This window comes from Pelophylax lessonae (assembly GCF_965119305.1).
Source record: "Pelophylax lessonae genome assembly, chromosome: 1".
NCBI classification, from domain to species: Eukaryota; Metazoa; Chordata; class Amphibia; order Anura; family Ranidae; genus Pelophylax; species Pelophylax lessonae.
The window spans coordinates 389,056,687-389,073,556 of NC_138768.1; the positions used below are offsets into that span (position 1 = coordinate 389,056,687).

Genomic DNA, 16,870 nt, shown 5'->3' on the forward strand with positions numbered 1-16,870 from the left:
GTTTAACTGTGACTCGAGTGTACAATCGCAGCAATCAGATTAGTTAAACCTGGTGTGAAAATTGCTTGTTATGTCTGAGCAAGTGCTTTTTATAATGGTTAATATGCCTATTAGATATGCTGAGTTAAAAAGGAGGGGCCCTTCATCAAAGCTGGTAAAACTGAACTGCTAAGCTTTATTAGGCTTCATTTCAGAGGTTTTATGTAATCTTGTTAAATGTTATAACGCTGACAACACCAGTTCTCTCATCTGTATCTGTTCTTCCACAGCTGTGACTGTCCACCAAACGATCATGATGTGCTACAAGTCTTGGCGTACCTTTGCTGTGGTATTTGTGGTTACCCTTTTTCATGACCTGATTTCTGCACAATTTCCTCGTCAGTGTGCGACTCCAGAAGCCTTAGCTAGTGGAGAGTGCTGTCCGGGTCTCTTTCCCCAACAGTCTCCAAATCCTGCTGACCAGTGTGGCTTTACTGTTGGCCGGGGGCTATGTGTGCCAGTTACAGCAGATTCCAGACCTCATGGACCCCAGTATACACTTGATGGTCTGGATGATCGTGAACGTTGGCCTCTCCGCTTCTTTAACAGAACGTGTTTGTGTAATGGACGTTTCTATGGGTATAACTGTGGAAGCTGCAGACCAGGATGGACTGGTGATAACTGTGATCAACCGCTTGTAGTTGGTAAGTGAACAAAAACTGTTTTGACCGTTCAATACTAAGGGAAACCATATAAATCATACCTGTTCACACAGAGCTCCTAATATTAAACTGTCAGACAAATCCCCATTTTCTTTATTGAAGGAAATGGCATTTGCTAATTGTTTCCTGTGTTTGTTTGAAAAATAGTTTATGCAATAATTTACTAGTATTTTACCCATGCATTACCTCAGTTAAAGCTTCTTGGCGCACATTTGTAGTCATAAAATGGGTTTTATACTGACAATGCTTTATTTAAATGTTTTTCAAATGGCTATAAATCTGACAATGGGTATCCTTTGCATGTGCAAGGTGTATGCTAAAGAAGTTGACTGTACATGCAGTGGATTAATAAACACCTGATCTGTTCTTCCTGTTGCATAAAAGAGGGGGTATATGGTGGACAATAAACCAGGCACGAGACTTGAGTCCAGTAACTTAATATCTGGGTGCACTTTTTTTTTTTTTCTCACCCCCCTTGTTTCTCTGCCCCTCCAGCATCAGACTGTGCACAGGGCAGGAGTGCCTGGCTCAGGCTCTCAGCAGCACACTGCCAGTGAAGCATTTGGGTAGATGCCAACATTGTCAGGATACCTGCCAAGCCTGGTCCAGCTCTGTGATGTCGGCCAACTGGCTTGAGCCAATACATTAATAACAGCAGCTGTGCATGTGAAGGATTTGTGCCTTTTTGAATGCCCTTTTCACCATTATTATGCAATGCGTTCGGTGAATGGGCAGGGAAGAGCTGTCTTTCATCCACGCCTCCTGGAACTTTCTGTGAAATGTGTTCCTATTATTGCTACTATTCTACTGTTTAAACCCACTGTGTAATTTACTAGAGAAAAGTCTGTTTTATGAGGGGGGTGGCTGCAGCTGCTGGAACATGTTACACCCTAAACATGGTTGTAACCTGTTACAAAAGGTGAACTACTGTTACAAACCACCAGATGGGACTGCTTGGGGGGGGGGGTGGTGTACCTGGCATGGGCTCTCAGGGTTGGACTAATGGTTAGATGCTGGGGGGGGACATCCGGAGGACAAGATCTTCTTGTGCCACTCAAATTCACATGTATTTGGAACCCTTGATACATTCTCATTTGTAGCAGACTAAAACTTCCTATCAAGGGGAAATATTCAACTACATTCCCTTGAGCTGTCCCTTTTTTGTAATACCAATTAGACTGGTTTGTGGAGCATGAACTCCAGCTGGTTGGATGACCCCCTCCCCCCCCCGAAATGTCTTTGTATTGTTCTCAGGCTAATAATCACTACTGGGAAAGGCATGCCCAAATCTTGGTATATCCCTTGTGACTGGGGGGGCCTCTTATGGTGCTATCAAATACCTGCTGTAAAAACGCTATAACTATGATAAAAAGCTGAAAACCACAGCTATTCAGCGTTTATCAATGTTTTTGAGCCATAAGCTTTTTTTTAGGAGTATAGTCTAAAAAGAGCTACTTTTTGCTACTGCAAAAAAGCTGACCAACTCCTTCAACTACAGCATTCTACTGGCATTTTGATAACGTCCAGTATGCATGAGGCCTAGCTCATGTTTTACCAAACTAAATTCCAGCCAACCCCAACCCGTACTGCTTCTCCCTGAGTCCTAGCACATATTCTGGATGCCTTCTTTACTTTTTACACTGACTTATTTTGTGCGTCCAGGATTCCATAATATACATAAGAACTTGGTGCCCATCTCTTCCTGAATGGATCTCCACAGGTACAGGATTTACAGATAGATTCCCATACAAGCATCTGCTACAAACCCTTTTCTTATGCCAAATAACTATTGTTTGCCTGATGTAAACCTCTTTCCTGATCTTAGGGGCCAGGAAAGACTGATTTACAAATGGAAACATTTGCTTAAGAGGACACCCAGTATGACTGCATTTTGGGGTCCTTGGCTAGCATCTACCTCTCTCTGCTCAGACTTGGAGGCTTTGATCTTTTAAATCTGCACACCTTATTTCTGGTCATCCTGATGACCCAGCTATTGCTTTATAATATTTAATCGTTTTTTTTTTTTTTTTTTTTTTTTTTTCATACAAGTTTTTAGAGTCCATATTTGTTTCAAAGAATGCGGTGTATAATTATGAGAAGTAACGAGCTAAGTCTGTTGCAAAGGGTTTATTTTGATATGTGGATCCTAAACTTAAAGCTTTATACAATGTCTGTAATTTTTGCATTGCTTCTGAAAATGCTAGATAACTGGATTGCTCTGGTTTTAGTAGTTGTCTCTGCCCCAGGGCAGGTATGTGGCACGTAAAGCAAGAGATGCTCTGCATACTTGCTCCAGGTTGGTAACAATTGAAATAAATTGATCGGAAAGGAAAAAGTAGTATATGGCTAGGCCATTGTTGGCAACCTACATATTTTTACCAGCACTGTTTTTTCCTTTAAAGCTTTGCTGGGTTGACATAGCTCCTCATCCAAAAACAGGCTGGCATTTTGAATTGTTAAAAAAAAAAATCTGTTTCCAAGGCCACACAATTGTGGCTGTCCTACTAATGTTTTAGTATTCCCTGATCACTTTATTATATGCTCTTTAACTCCTGCTCTCTTGTTCTATTGATGGTTCCTCCATTGGTGCTGTCAAACAGCATTTGCTATAATGCCTTCCAGAGTAAGGATACCGATCAATAAAGATGCAGTGAGCATTTTAGGATCATGGAATTTAAAAAAAGTGTGATGAGATGTTTGCCAGTTGGGTATTCTTGGAGCCAATATTGAGAGCCGGTCGACCAAGAGTCACTAACTTGAGTTGAAAAGGGAACAAGTATGAATCATAACGGCAAAATAGAAGCAATCTGCCAAAGACTCCCCTCTATGATTTTAAGGCTCACCCCATCTGAAAACCGTGGCAAGGGAGCTCCAAGAGCTGAAAAGAGTGAGATCAGGGTTTCTTCAAAACCTAGTATTAAGTAGAACATGTTTGGTTTTCAAAAGGTAATGTTCATGTTAATCTTTCCACTTTATATTCTAGTAAGGAAAAACCTTTTGGACCTACGTGCGGAGGAGCGCCAACGCTTTATTAGTGCACTTGACCTTGCAAAAAATACTGTGCATCCAGACTATGTCATTGCTACAAGGCACTACAATGAGCTCATCGATCAAGAAAGGAATACTACAAATTTTGAGAACATTTCAATTTATGACTTCTTTGTCTGGACACACTTCTACAGTGTCAGCAAAACCTTTCTGGGCCAAGGTCAAGGAAGTGTTGGCGGGATAGACTTTTCTCATGAAGGTCCAGCATTCTTAACTTGGCACAGGTTCCACTTGATGCAACTAGAGAGGGACATGCAGGTACAGCTTTTTAACTGTAGCTAGAATATTTTTACTGTAAAATGGCTACCTTTTATCACTGGGTACAAGGATGTGCATATATGTGGGTAGCTATCCCTGACAAATATGCACACTTTGTCCTGGATCAGCTGTATACAATTCTTTAGTGTATCTCCATATAGAAATGTAAAATCTCTTTTGGAAAGTAGCTGCAAAATAAAGTAAATGGCGAATATTCCAATGTCCCCTATTTAAGGTAAAGTTGTGTGTGGGGTGTTTTTTCCCTTCCTACATTCGCTGCTTGAAGGTAAAACACCTGTATGTAGCAGCAACCCAAGCCCGCCCAGTACTTACCGTGCCCCATCTTGATCCATCGATGTGCATGAGAGCTTTGGCTCTCCTGGGTCTCTGCTTCCTATTTGCCTGAGGCGTTAGCCATTGGTTCCTGATACTGTCAAAAAGCAGTGAGCCAATAAAGAGAGAGCGGGGCCAAGTCACGCTCCATGTATGAATGAACACAGAGCAGCAGTTTGGAAGTGAGCCTGCTCAGGTGCCCCCATAGCAAGCTGCTTGCTATGGGGGCACTAGGCAAGAATAAGGGGCCTGGAGTGCTGGTGGTAGACCTGAGAAGAGGACTGCACAGAGCAGGTAAGTATAACCTGTTGTTGTGTGTTTTTTTTTTTTTTTTTTTTTTTTTTTTTTATTTAACACCGAAAAATGAGCAAACGTTTCGGCACATGCTAACGCATTGAGGCGTTTCCTCTAAAGCCTCATTTAATGAGGCTTTTGGGATTTGTATTCAAATGCCTCCTCTTCAGCCTAGTTTAAAATTGGATAAATTCCTTAAAAGGAGTAGAAATGCCCCATTTCTGTGGTAACCAAATAAGGAATAGATTTTGCTTCTGGAATCCTTAAAGGAGATGTACAACCAAAGCTCATTTGGCTGTATGTCGCCTATGGCTTTCAGGAGTGCAGTTTGTTCTGCACTCCTGGGACCCGTTTTCAGCAGAGAGGGGGCTGAAGTCCACTCTCTGCTGACATCACAGAAGTCAGTCCAGGCACTGCATCACGACCATAGAGTTAGGATCAGCTAGGTTCCTGGCCGGCACGGAGAGCCTGAGCTGGCCGCTCCCCTCCACAGCCCAGTGCTCCAGTGATCAAGAAGGGGGCAGAGAAGAAAGCTGCTGACAGTCAGCAGCTCTCTGCTCAGGGAGCTGTCAGAACAGAGTGCGTTCGCCGATGTTCAATCACTCTGTTCAGAGGCGCCGGGCGACAGATGCTGCATCAACCCAGGTTAGTATATATAAAAAAAAGGAATTGAGGAGCAAAAAGGTGATTTAGTTCATCAAATCCGCACCGAAGGCTGGGTTCACACTTATGTGATTGCAGACATAGCATGTGATTTGAACTGCATTCCTGTGCACATCACACGCAATGTAAGTGTGGTGCAAATTCAGCTATACAGTTTGTGTGGCTGAAATTGCATTGCATTCACCCCAAAATGATGCAGGGCTTTTTTTTTTTTCTTTTTCTGCAGACCCATGTGATCCAATTCCACAGTTTGTACTGCGCATCAATTTTTTTTTTTTATTTTTTTTTTTTTTGGGGGGGGGGCTTTAACTTCTAATGCAGTTTACCCAAAACTCGGTTTAAGTCACTCATTTGAGTAGTTTTTGTTGTTTGAAGAATAGTTAGACAAATTTCCCATCAAAATGCTATGTTGTAATGTGGCTTATGGAGAATTTTCACATTTAGAACAGTGTAGGCAATTTGCTTTTGTCAAGGAGCCATGCAAAGTTATAATAACATAACTCAACTTGGAGCCAAAACCCCCTTCATTTTATTGTCCTAAACCTGTATTGATCTGGAAAATTCCCTAACAAGCACCCATAATGTGGGTTATAGAATTTTTAATTGTACTGTATGTGTATAAGTACTAGTAGAACAAACCCAGCTATACATTTTTACCAAAATTGAATAGGCTAACCCATGATGCTCAGCTTTTAGATTAGAATAATGCTAGCAGTGTTTTAGTGGTGGTGTTTTTTGGTATGAAATTGTCTGTTAGCGTTAAACTTGCCAGAACAGAATGTGACAAAGATGAAGAAATGCTTCCTAGATCTGTTTAATAATGTAGATTTCCTTCCTACCTTCAGAACCTTCTACAGGATCCTTCTTTTGCTCTTCCCTTTTGGAATTTTGCTATTGGTGGAAATGAGTGTGACATCTGCACTGATGATTTAATGGGCGCAAGAAACAACTTTGAACAAAATCTGTTGAGTCCAAATTCTTTGTTTTCTCAATGGCGAATTGTCTGTGAAAATGTAGAAGACTATGAAAACCTTGGAACTATCTGCAACAGTAGGTCCCAATTATTATGTAATTCTGTCTCTGGCAACATGGTATTTTATAGGAATGGTCTAATTCTGCCCATAATTTGCTTGGTGTATATACAAGGAAAGACCAATTCAACTACTGCTTGGGGTGCACGTGCAATGCAGGTGTTAACATTCACCAAAAAAAACAAGTGAAAGCGTTAGAAGCACTCGACATATTGGAGAATTTTATTGAAGGAATTTTTTTTTTTTTTTCCCATTTAATTCTAGCTTTAATTTACCTTTTTTAATTCAGGTACAACTGGTGGCCCAATAAGGCGAAATCCTGCAGGAAACGTTGACCGACCCATGGTGCAAAGACTTCCTGAAATGGAAGATGTTTTGCTCTGCTTGGAAGTAAATTTGTTTGATACGCCACCTTTCTTCTCAAACTCTTCTGAAAGTTTTCGGAATACAATTGAAGGTACAAATGTTTTATCTTTAGTTTTCCCTTTGTCAGCAATAAGCTATTGTACATTGATTCCCTGACATCATGAGGTTTAATGGTTTGCTTGTTGTTATAGGGTACAGTGAACCATCTGGTCTGTACAATCCTACTGTTAGAAGTCTTCATAATCTAGCTCATTTGTTCCTGAATGGCACTGGAGGACAGACCCACGTATCTCCAAACGACCCACTCTTTGTACTTCTCCATACTTATACTGATGCAGTTTTTGATGAATGGCTGAAAAGGAATAATCCAGGTAAGAGTCTTTTGAGAGACATCCAATGGCCATAGCACTTGATGAGATACAAATGCTAACTTCTATCTGGAAACAAGATAGTGTGTGTGTGTGTGTGTTTGTTTTTTTTTTCTCACACCATTGAATAAAGATATAACGTAATTCTCAGGCAACTGAAATGCAGCTAAATTCTTACTAGGCAAAAATGATGCCCTAAGTCAGGGGTTGGCAACCAGTAAATGTCCAGCCCATTAATAGACGTGAAGAATTCACGTGCCCCCGGTCTGCGGACATCTTAAGTAAGCGCAGATTGGAGCAGGAAACTGAGACACACAGCAGCTCTGATAAGACAGTGGGAGCTTTCGGAACTTTCCAGGTGACTGGTTGCTAGGTGGTCCTAGTAACCACCAGCCTATTAATATGAAAAATGAACTCCCGAAGCTCCTGCTGTCTATCAGTGCTGCTGTGTGTCCCTCCACTGTTCTCATTTAGCTTCTTGCTTCGCTCCTGCTCTTTCCCTCTCTGCATGGAGGAAGGTAGGAAAGGGCAGAGCTACAGGGGGTGAGGGGGGGTGGCTGTGTAATTTAACTGGGCCCAGAGGTACAGGGGCTGTGTAATGTAAAGGGGTCCAGAGGAGACATGCTGGAGCTGCATGAGGGGAAGTAGAAGTTTAACAAACTAATTGCTGCAGGGAAGGTGGTGGGGTGGGTGGGGGACCCTGCAGCGATGCCTCGAGGGAGTGAACCTGCATGGTCCCTCGGGGTGAACTGGCTTCATATTAGTAAAGCACCTTAATGTGCGGTAAACCTGTACGGTTATTACTATGTTAGGATTAATATCTTCATTTATTAGCAACACAACATGACCTTACAACAATACTTAAAAAAAAAATAGTACTTTAATTTCATAAAACCTCACATAAACAACGATAGCTTAATTTTTAAGAAACAGTACTTCACAATGGATAAATACGGAGCCCAGCACTAAAAAGGACCATAGAGCCTGAATATGGAATAAACCACTCAAGAAAATGTATATACTGCGGTGGTCTGAGGCCATGTCTATAGAAAAGATAGGGGTGGCCAATATCCAGATGGGTCAAAATGGTTGTAGGTTGATGTAGCTCAATAACTTTCGTGCTCAATTGCACTTCTTCAGGAGCATATTATCATGAAGCTGAGCATTACTTCTCTACGAATAGAAGGGAAGATTAATATTATAAACTTTGCAAACAGCTATTTGTATTAAGAACTTGAACTTTACATGCATATATCTATAAATCCATATTTACTTGCAAAATCATATAATGAGAACAATAAAATAATCAAAATGCAGAGAAGTTCGCCCTAAACAAATGTGGAGATGGGGGCACATCTATGGAAAGATGTAACTAGTACACTGAGATACTAAATACAACTTGGCGATCGACCCTGCTCAACAAGCAATAGTCAGTTTTTCATCAGTATCCAGGATTATAAATAGAACATTGAGCATATCTCTCTGTATATTAAGCCTATGGTTTGGTCGCACTTAACTATAATAGTTTGCAAATGGATCATAAATTTAATAAGGCATTTTTGATTGTAGTGGGTAAGCAATTTATACTCCCACTAGTAAACCAATCCTCTCCTTGATAAAGCCTAAAATAAAGGATATATGTAAATAGCCATTAAGGGTATATATGCATAGAAGTACCAATGGTGATATTTATTAAGTATATGCCTGTCCTACCTTCATTAGATATTGTGGTAATCGCGTGTCCTTTTGGGAATTGTACAGGCCACTCAAAATAATCCCGCCGACCGATGGACAATACAGGGCTAGGGTAACCTCCACCTCCAAACTTCCCGCCCGGGCGACGCACAGCTGGAGTCCTCTCCACTCGTGCACCCTCTCCTGGCTTAAATGTTACCCTGCCAAGGCGCACCAGCCCGCGGGCGTTTGACGTCACTCGGCCCTGCTAGATCACCTGCCTTCCTGACTCGGCAACACAGCACGTGCTTAGGGCATGGGTGACATGCGCATGCGCATGCGCAATAAGCGCTGCGTGAAGTGAGAGGCAGGTGAAGATCCGCTACTCCACCCATGGAGGCAGGAAGAAGTCCAGTCCCCGCAAATTTGTAATGGCACTACCAGCCACACAACCCCCTCCCCCCCCCACTCCAGGGCTGGATTCCTGCACATTCAAGATACCCAGAGCCTCCAATGTTATACAACTTGGTCAGTGGAAAAAAAAATGTATTCAACATCCTCCTTTTAAAAAATAAAAAAGATATGGTTTCTGTATATTAAATACATTTTTGAGTGCACGCGTCACCCATGCCCTGTGTACGTGCTGTGTTGCCTAGTCGGGAAGGCAGGGTTCTAGCCAGGCCGAGTGACATCACAGGTCCACGTCTGTGGGCTGGTGCGCTTTGGCTGGGGCACATTTAAGCCAGGAGAGCGTGCACGAGTGGAGAGGACTCCAGCTGTGCATTGTCTGGGCGAAGTTTGGAGTTGGGTTACCCCAGCCCTGTATTGTCCATCGGTCGGCGGGATTATTTTGAGTAGCTTGTACAATTCTAAAAAGGACACGTGTGATTATCGCAATATCTAATGAAGGTAGGACAGGCATATACTTAATCACCATTGGTACTTCTATGCATATATACCCTTAATGGCTATAAAAAAAAAAAAAAAAAAATATCCTTTTATTTTAGGCTTTATCATGGAGAGGATTGGTTTACTAGTGTGAGTATAAATTGTTTTCCCACTACAATCAACAATGCCTTATCAAATTTATGATCCATTTGCAAACTATTCTAGGGAAGAAGTACCAAACCATAGGCTAGTTAATCTACAGAGCGATATGCTAAATGTTCTATTTATAATCCCGGATACTTATGAACAACTGACTATTGCTTGTTGAGCAGCGTCGATCGCAAAGTTCTATTTAGTATCTCAGTGTACTAACACTAGTTACATCTTTCCATAGATGTGCCCCCATCTCCACATTTGTTTAGGGCGAATTTCTCTGCATTTATTTATGATCCCAGACGCCTCCTTTTTGATCATTTAATGTTTTCATTACATGATTTTGTAAGTATATATTGATTTATAGATGTATGTAAAGTTCAAGTTCTTAATACAAATAGCTGTTTGCAAAGTTTTTTATTATATGTATCTCCCCTTCTATTCGTAGAGAAGTAATGCTCAGTTCCATGATAATATGCTCCTGAAGGAGCGCAAAACATATTGAGCTACATCAACCTACAACCATTTGGACCCATCTGGATATTGGACATGGCCTCAGACCACCACAGTATATAATTTACTTGAGTGGGTTATTGCATATTCAGGCTCTATGGTCCATTTTAGTGCTGGGCTCAGTATTTATCCATTGTGAAAGTACTGTTTATTTTTGTTTTTTTTCCATTTATTAGCAGATGAATGCGGCCCCCCATGCATTCACATATATTTATTTTTGGTCCTTAAGTGGAAAAAGGTTGCTGACCCCTGCCCAAAGTGATAGATCTTTATTCCCAAGGGTAAAATACAACTATAAATGCTGCTGTTTGGTAATTCATGCTTCACCTGTATTGCTTTCTGTATGTAATCGATAGTTAAGACACAAGTCATAATTGTGTAATTAATCAATGGACTTCTAGGTATGTGTGGGTGTGTTTGGTAGTGGGTTGTGAGTTTACTTTGTTTTCCCTGGTGTGTGGGTCCAACCACTATAGTAATGTACTGATAGAACTTTCTTGCCTTCTTTTTTAGATTCATCCCAATACCCACTGGAAAATGCACCAATAGGCCACAACAGACAATACAACATGGTTCCTTTTTGGCCTCCTGTAACAAACAATGAAATGTTTGTAACCGCACCAGACAACCTGGGATATTCCTATGACATTCAATGGCCTAGTAAGTAATGGGTTGGACTATGCATTAGTTTAGTGTTGTGGGGAATGCCAATTGCGAATGATCACTTTAACATGTTTGTTCTGCCACTTTAGAACGGAAAATAACTTAGTGCGCTAGTTGACAACCTGTCGCCAAGAATGAAGTCACTTTTGTACAAAATTTTGTACAAGAAAAGAGCTGCCGTGGTGCAGAAATGCACACCACACCATTCCAGCACAAGCTTCTCAGCACAGACTGACCCTCCTAACAGTCCTACAATTCCTGCCCCAGTACAGACACCCCCCCCCCCCCAAAAAAAACTTGCTTACTAGATCATATACAGTGCCGGCTAAGTGAGGGGGAAGTCTGGAAAAGTGAGTGGGTGTATCGGGGGGGAGACTTCTCTCATTTTGAAGGTCCTGCCATATATGATCTTCTAATGCAGTGGTGGCCAACTTGAAAATTTATGGAGGACCTGAAGCATGGCCCCAACATTTGCAGAAGGTAGCACAATAGCTGTGTATTTTGCACCTCAACATTCAAAAAATGTGGCCCAGCTGCTTATTAAAAGGCAGACTGAATTCAGGAGTACAACAACGCCCAACACTTATGTCAGTGCAATAATATGACCCAGCTTAGGTGTTAGTGGACACTAACTTCCAGCATTGGTGTAAGTTCAATAGTTAAAGGAAATTGGTGGTCATGGCAGTGAAGTTTACCCCCATTGCCCCCCCCCCACAAATCACTTGCTGATTACTTACCCATCATATGCTTTGATGCTGGAAATGTGCTTGTACTGTGGGCAGCACAGTGCCTCTCATTTAGTGCAGGTTGCAGTGCTTGCTGGCTTCCCCTACCCCCTCTCGCTGGGTGCTGCAGGGAATAGTTTGAGGATGAGCAGAGGCAGGGGCCAGTAAATGCCTTTTTACCAGCCCCTTACTTTTCTAAATGAACAGTGAGTGATCAATACCGATCGCTCACTGTGTTCGCTTATGATCCATACCGATCACTCGCTGTGTTAGCTTGTAACTGAAGCATAGTAAATTGTATTTATGCTTCAGTTTGTGAATGAACAGGGAGACTGTGCAGAGCAATTTTTTGTTTGTTCTGTGTAGCTGAGGCTGCAGAGGTGGTAATTGGGTACGGTTTTTAAACTCTCTCAAAAGTGAGCAATCAAGGGTCTGTTTACACCCCAAATTCACCAAAGCCCTCCAACAGAGCTTTGTTTAAAAAAAAAAAAAAAAACCCTGCTCTACTGACACTTTTTTAAGCTAGGCAAAGTTTATATTTTACAGTGACATTTTGTTTTTAGTATATTTTTATAACCTTTTCCTTGCTAGTTTCTTAAGATAAAATAAAACAAAGGCTCTGCACCCCAGTAACTTTCGATCTTTCATGTTCAAGTAGATCTCTTCACAGAATAAAGGTTGCCTATCCCTGATTTAGATCCTGTGAACTCAAAATCCTAAAAGCTGCTGTGTTGTTGGGTGTGTCTGTAAATTGTATATAATCTGTTGGCTTGGGGTGCCTGTAACTAGCTGGGTGTGGTAGCGTTCCTGTTCAAGCTAGGTTCATAGTAAATAGTGTATTGCCCTAATAGCCTATGAGGGTTTTTACCCTCCCAACACAAGAGATTCTGTATTCAGCATCATTTAGCATTCTAGCTAACTGTGCCATAGGCTCCCTGAAATCGGCAACCATGCTTGGCAGAAGAGGAGATTGCGTCTTTTTGGTGCATGTCACTTTTAAAATACTGAGCCTATGAGTAAAACCTCTACTCTGCCTAGGAACTGGGAAATCCTCTGTAGATGTCTAGATTTGAACAAAACACGTTGCTTATATAACCTTGTCTTAAGAATTGTTAACTGACAAACCATGAATCCCATTACTACTTCTTCACAAATCTGCAAAGCATGGTTTTCCACCTTGCAGTTGTTGGCAAATGGTAATGGTAGAAAACCTATTGTGCTCCAAGACTGGCACCATTTGCAATTGGTGGAGTAACTATTGCCATTTATTAAAATGGGTTGCTTGCATATAATAAAATTAGTTACTTGAGATAGCACTATAGGCAAAACTCCCCCCTCTACCATGTGTCCCTTTTGCAGAGACTTCCTTTCAATTCTTGTTGCGTAGCCAATCAGGAAGTTAAAGGGGGCAAATTAAGGGGAACCCCAGGTCACCAGAACAAGTGTCCCCCATTGGAATATTTCCCCTCTATTACTTTTCTGGGGGCAACCCAAAACTTTGGGGGTTTTATTTTTTTATTTTATTTTTTATATGTGCTGTTATATCAGTTGTGGAGCAACAGTTTCAATCCTTCTGAGGCTAGTGATAACACTGTAAGCCTTTAACCACTTGCCGACCGCCGCAAGTACATATACTGCGGCGGTCAGCCCCTCACAGGCAGAGTGACGTATCGGTACGTCACTAGCCTGTGAGGCTCTGGGGAGCGAGCGGTACTCAGCGATCGCCGGGAGAGAGAGAAAGGCAGGCGGCTAGTGTAAACAAGCCACCTGTCATTCTCCCCTGTGTAGAAACAATGATCATACGGTTCTACTATGTAGGACCGTTGATCATTGTTCCTACAGCTCAAGCCACAGCCAATCAGTTAGAATCACGCCCCTAGGGACACACACAGCCCCTCCCTCTCAAATAAAGTTAACCCCTTCACTGCCAGTGTAATTTTACAGTAACAGTGCATATATATATATATATATATATATATATATATATATATATATATATATATATATATATATAGCACTGATTACTGTAGAAATGTCACTGGTAACCCCAAAAGTGTCCAAAAATGTCAGTCAAGGGTCCAAACTGTCCGTCGCAGTACCGCAAAAAAAATCGCAGATCGCCGCCATTACACGTTAAAAAAAATCTTTCCCTTTGTTAGTAAACACGATAACTTTTGCGCAAACCAATCAAAATACGCTTTTTGCAATATTTTATTTTTTTGATCAAAAAATTGCACAGGTGATCAAATACCATCAAAAGAAAGCTCTGTTTGTGGGGAAAAGATGTCAAATTCGTTTAGGTACAGCGTCGCACGACCGCGCAATTTTCCGTTAAAATCACGCAGTGCCGAATCGCAAAAATACCCCCTGGTCTTTTAGCAGCCAAATCCTCCGGGGCTTAGTGGTTAAGACCTGCTCTACTATTTTCATGCCCCCTTCCCTCTTGGGTACTAGGTATTGGAATAGCAGTGCCCACAGGATAAACTACAATGACTGTCTACCTGTTTAAAAAAAAAAAAGCCATAATTGCATTACTGACAGTGGTTGCACCTGTGTTCCAGCACATCATATTGCATGAGTAAAGTGTGGTTTGTATTTCGTATCTTCTTCTTTGGGTTGGGGTAGTTCCCAGTAAACCCACTCCAAGGTGTAGCCTAAAGTGTTTAATGCACCAGTACATACATGAGCGAGAATGGCAGGAATTTGGAAAAATGATGCCTGAATATTCTGTTTCTTTAGGTCGTCCACTGAGCAATACAGAGATTATTACTATAGCAGTAATAGCAGCCTTAGTTCTTGTGGCTATAATATTTGCTGGTGCCACATGTGCTGTTCGGCGCAAGAACCAGAAGAATGAGGTACTACAGCCACTCCTTGGTGAATCCTACCCACGTTATGCCGAAGACAAAGAAAACACTCAAGCAGTGTAAAATATTTACTAAAACTATTGGAATATAAACTGAACTCATCCTCCACCATTTTGTGTTTGAAATGGTTCTGCACAACTTTAATGCCTAGAAATCCTGCATAGTTTTAGTGCCATACAGTGATGTAGATGTCCTTGTGGGCTCTCTGCTCAGTATTCTGGCAGAGAAAACTTTAGATGAACCTTAAATGTATTCTTTGTTGAGCTCCTATTTTTCAATTGTATAGTATGCTCTTATGTCCTGCTGATGGATTTCAAGCTGCCCAACCTGTAGGGATGTGAAATGCCTAATTTGTGTGGAGGAGAAATGCTTTGTATCTGCATAAAACTTTGAACAATTTAGAACCTCTTCCAAGTTGCAATATTGGTAAAGAATGTGTGAATGCCAAATCGTAATAATAAAAAAAAAAATTATTTTGAAACTGGCAGTGTTTAATTTTCATTGCTCTTTCAATGTCCCTTAACTGTGCGGGTTACAGCAGTACAACTTTCAATTATAATGGATCTAATAAGTTTAAAATCAGTTTTTTAGCTGGAAAATGAAGTCAGCATAAGTAACTATAAAGGAAATTCCGCACATTAAACGAAAAGGTATTCCAGATGGTAAATTACAATGTTGGCTATAGTTAGTACATTCACCTTCACAACTTGCAAGACTTTTTAGCATTGATTTGATTTTAAATTCTCCAGTAAGGAACTTTTGTGGGTGTGCACTATATTGTTAAAGTAAAGTATTGGGATGCCTGCCTTTACACGCACATGAACTTTAATGGCATATAGTCTTAAGCTGGATACACACTATACAACTCAATGTCTTTGGTCGACCATGGTGAAGCCTGTTCTGAGTGAAACCTGTCCTGTCCAGTAGTCTTATACTTCCTCCAAAGGAATTGCTCCTCTGGCATTGTTTGGTCTGTAAGCTCATGTATTGGCACTACTGAAAAAATCTTTTGAAGATGATAATTTAAGTGTGTGATCTACAACATGTAGTGCTAGTCCTGTAAACTGCCTTTTTTTTTCTGTGATCAGTCAATAGTTAGCATTTTTTTTTTTCCTACAGAATTTCAAGTATCAACATGTGTTGGCTCCTTCCAGTTCTTGAGTAATTTTAGTCAGGACCCTCTTGCACTATGTCTTGCTGCCATCCTTATGAAGGCAAAGTATTCTCTTCATTTTAGTGCTGAACTTCTTCACCATCCCCTACGACAACTTGTATCAACATAATGCACTCAGCACTCTTGCAGGGAATGGTTTTGCTGCCATAGTATCGACAATGTGTAAGGGCTCTTTCACACACACTGTCCGTCAAACGGACTCCGCTTTTCTCAGCAGGGGATCGAGCCGCCGATCCCCCGCTGAGCAGAAGGATGACAGCTGTGTCTCCGCGCTGTGTGTGGAGACACAGCTGTTAGTTCCCCATGCATCTCTATGGGGGAAATCGGATGGGAACGGACCGTTGTCCGTTCTCATCCAATCCGCTGGACAGATGGAAAATAGGGTTTCCATCCGTCCAGATTTGACGGGTCGGATGTCAGCGGACATGTCTCCGCTGCCATCCGATGCCCCATAGGAATGCATGGGGGGACCGTTCAGATCCGCCAAAAAACGGACAGGCGGATCTGAACGATCCGCCTGTGTGAAAGGGGCCTTAACCATATGATTCCACAGATGGGAAGCTGCCCATACTGCTGCTGGAACAACGTGCTGTATATTGTTAGTAGCTAATACTACGTCAGTATTGTACAACACACAGTGCCCACATACAGAAGTTATGTAATAGAAATAGTTTGTTTGGGCCAGCTTGTCCTAAATGAACTATTTAAAGCTATAGTAAAGTTGGAATTCTACCTAAAAGCATCATGCTCCCACCAGTCAAGGAATTTCAGCTTAATAGCGAAGTTAAAACATTGGCCGCACAAGGAGTGCAATTTTTTTTACATGGAGTCTGGCTGACTCAGACTTTTCATTGTGAGACAGAACAGTCCAGGCAGTCCCTAGGTTACCCACGAGAGGTTCTGTAGGTTGATGTTGTGGGAAATTTTATAGATGGGCAACAGTTTGTTCTTAAATTGAATTTGTATGCAAGTTGGAACAGGTACATTTTGTAAGTGTAACTCCAGCCCAAAATTTTTTTTGGGTGGCATAGGGAGGGGGTTAACACCCCTGTTATGTTTGTTTTGCATGTGTCCCTGGTCAGAAGATTTCACCTCACTTTCTGTCTCTGACAATTGTATTTTGAAAATGTTGGGTTGTTGTAGAAACAAGG

General features: G+C 41.5%; 1 protein-coding gene across 1 annotated transcript; it reads left to right on the forward strand.

Moving 5' to 3' along the window:
* Positions 1–243: 243 nt before the first annotated feature.
* Positions 244–14,798, forward strand: TYRP1 (tyrosinase related protein 1). Its single transcript, XM_082243340.1, has 7 exons — positions 244–683; positions 3,685–4,007; positions 6,143–6,347; positions 6,618–6,785; positions 6,886–7,065; positions 10,804–10,950; positions 14,418–14,798. The coding sequence occupies exons 1-7, from the start codon at positions 293–295 to the stop codon at positions 14,606–14,608; spliced, it is 1,605 nt and encodes a 534-aa protein (XP_082099466.1). The 5' UTR covers positions 244–292; the 3' UTR covers positions 14,609–14,798.
* The last annotated feature ends 2,072 nt before the right edge of the window (positions 14,799–16,870 follow it).

What these genes read in the sequence shown, in the direction of transcription:
- TYRP1 (XM_082243340.1), top strand. Translation starts at nt 293, where the DNA reads ATGATGTGCTACAAGTCTTGGCGTACCTTTGCTGTGGTATTTGTGGTT. An exon ending in AACTAGAGAGGGACATGCAG is followed by an intron (nt 4,008 to 6,142) that starts GTACAGCTTTTT and finishes TCCTACCTTCAG; the next exon opens with AACCTTCTACAGGATCCTTC. An exon ending in GCTGAAAAGGAATAATCCAG is followed by an intron (nt 7,066 to 10,803) that starts GTAAGAGTCTTT and finishes CTTCTTTTTTAG; the next exon opens with ATTCATCCCAATACCCACTG.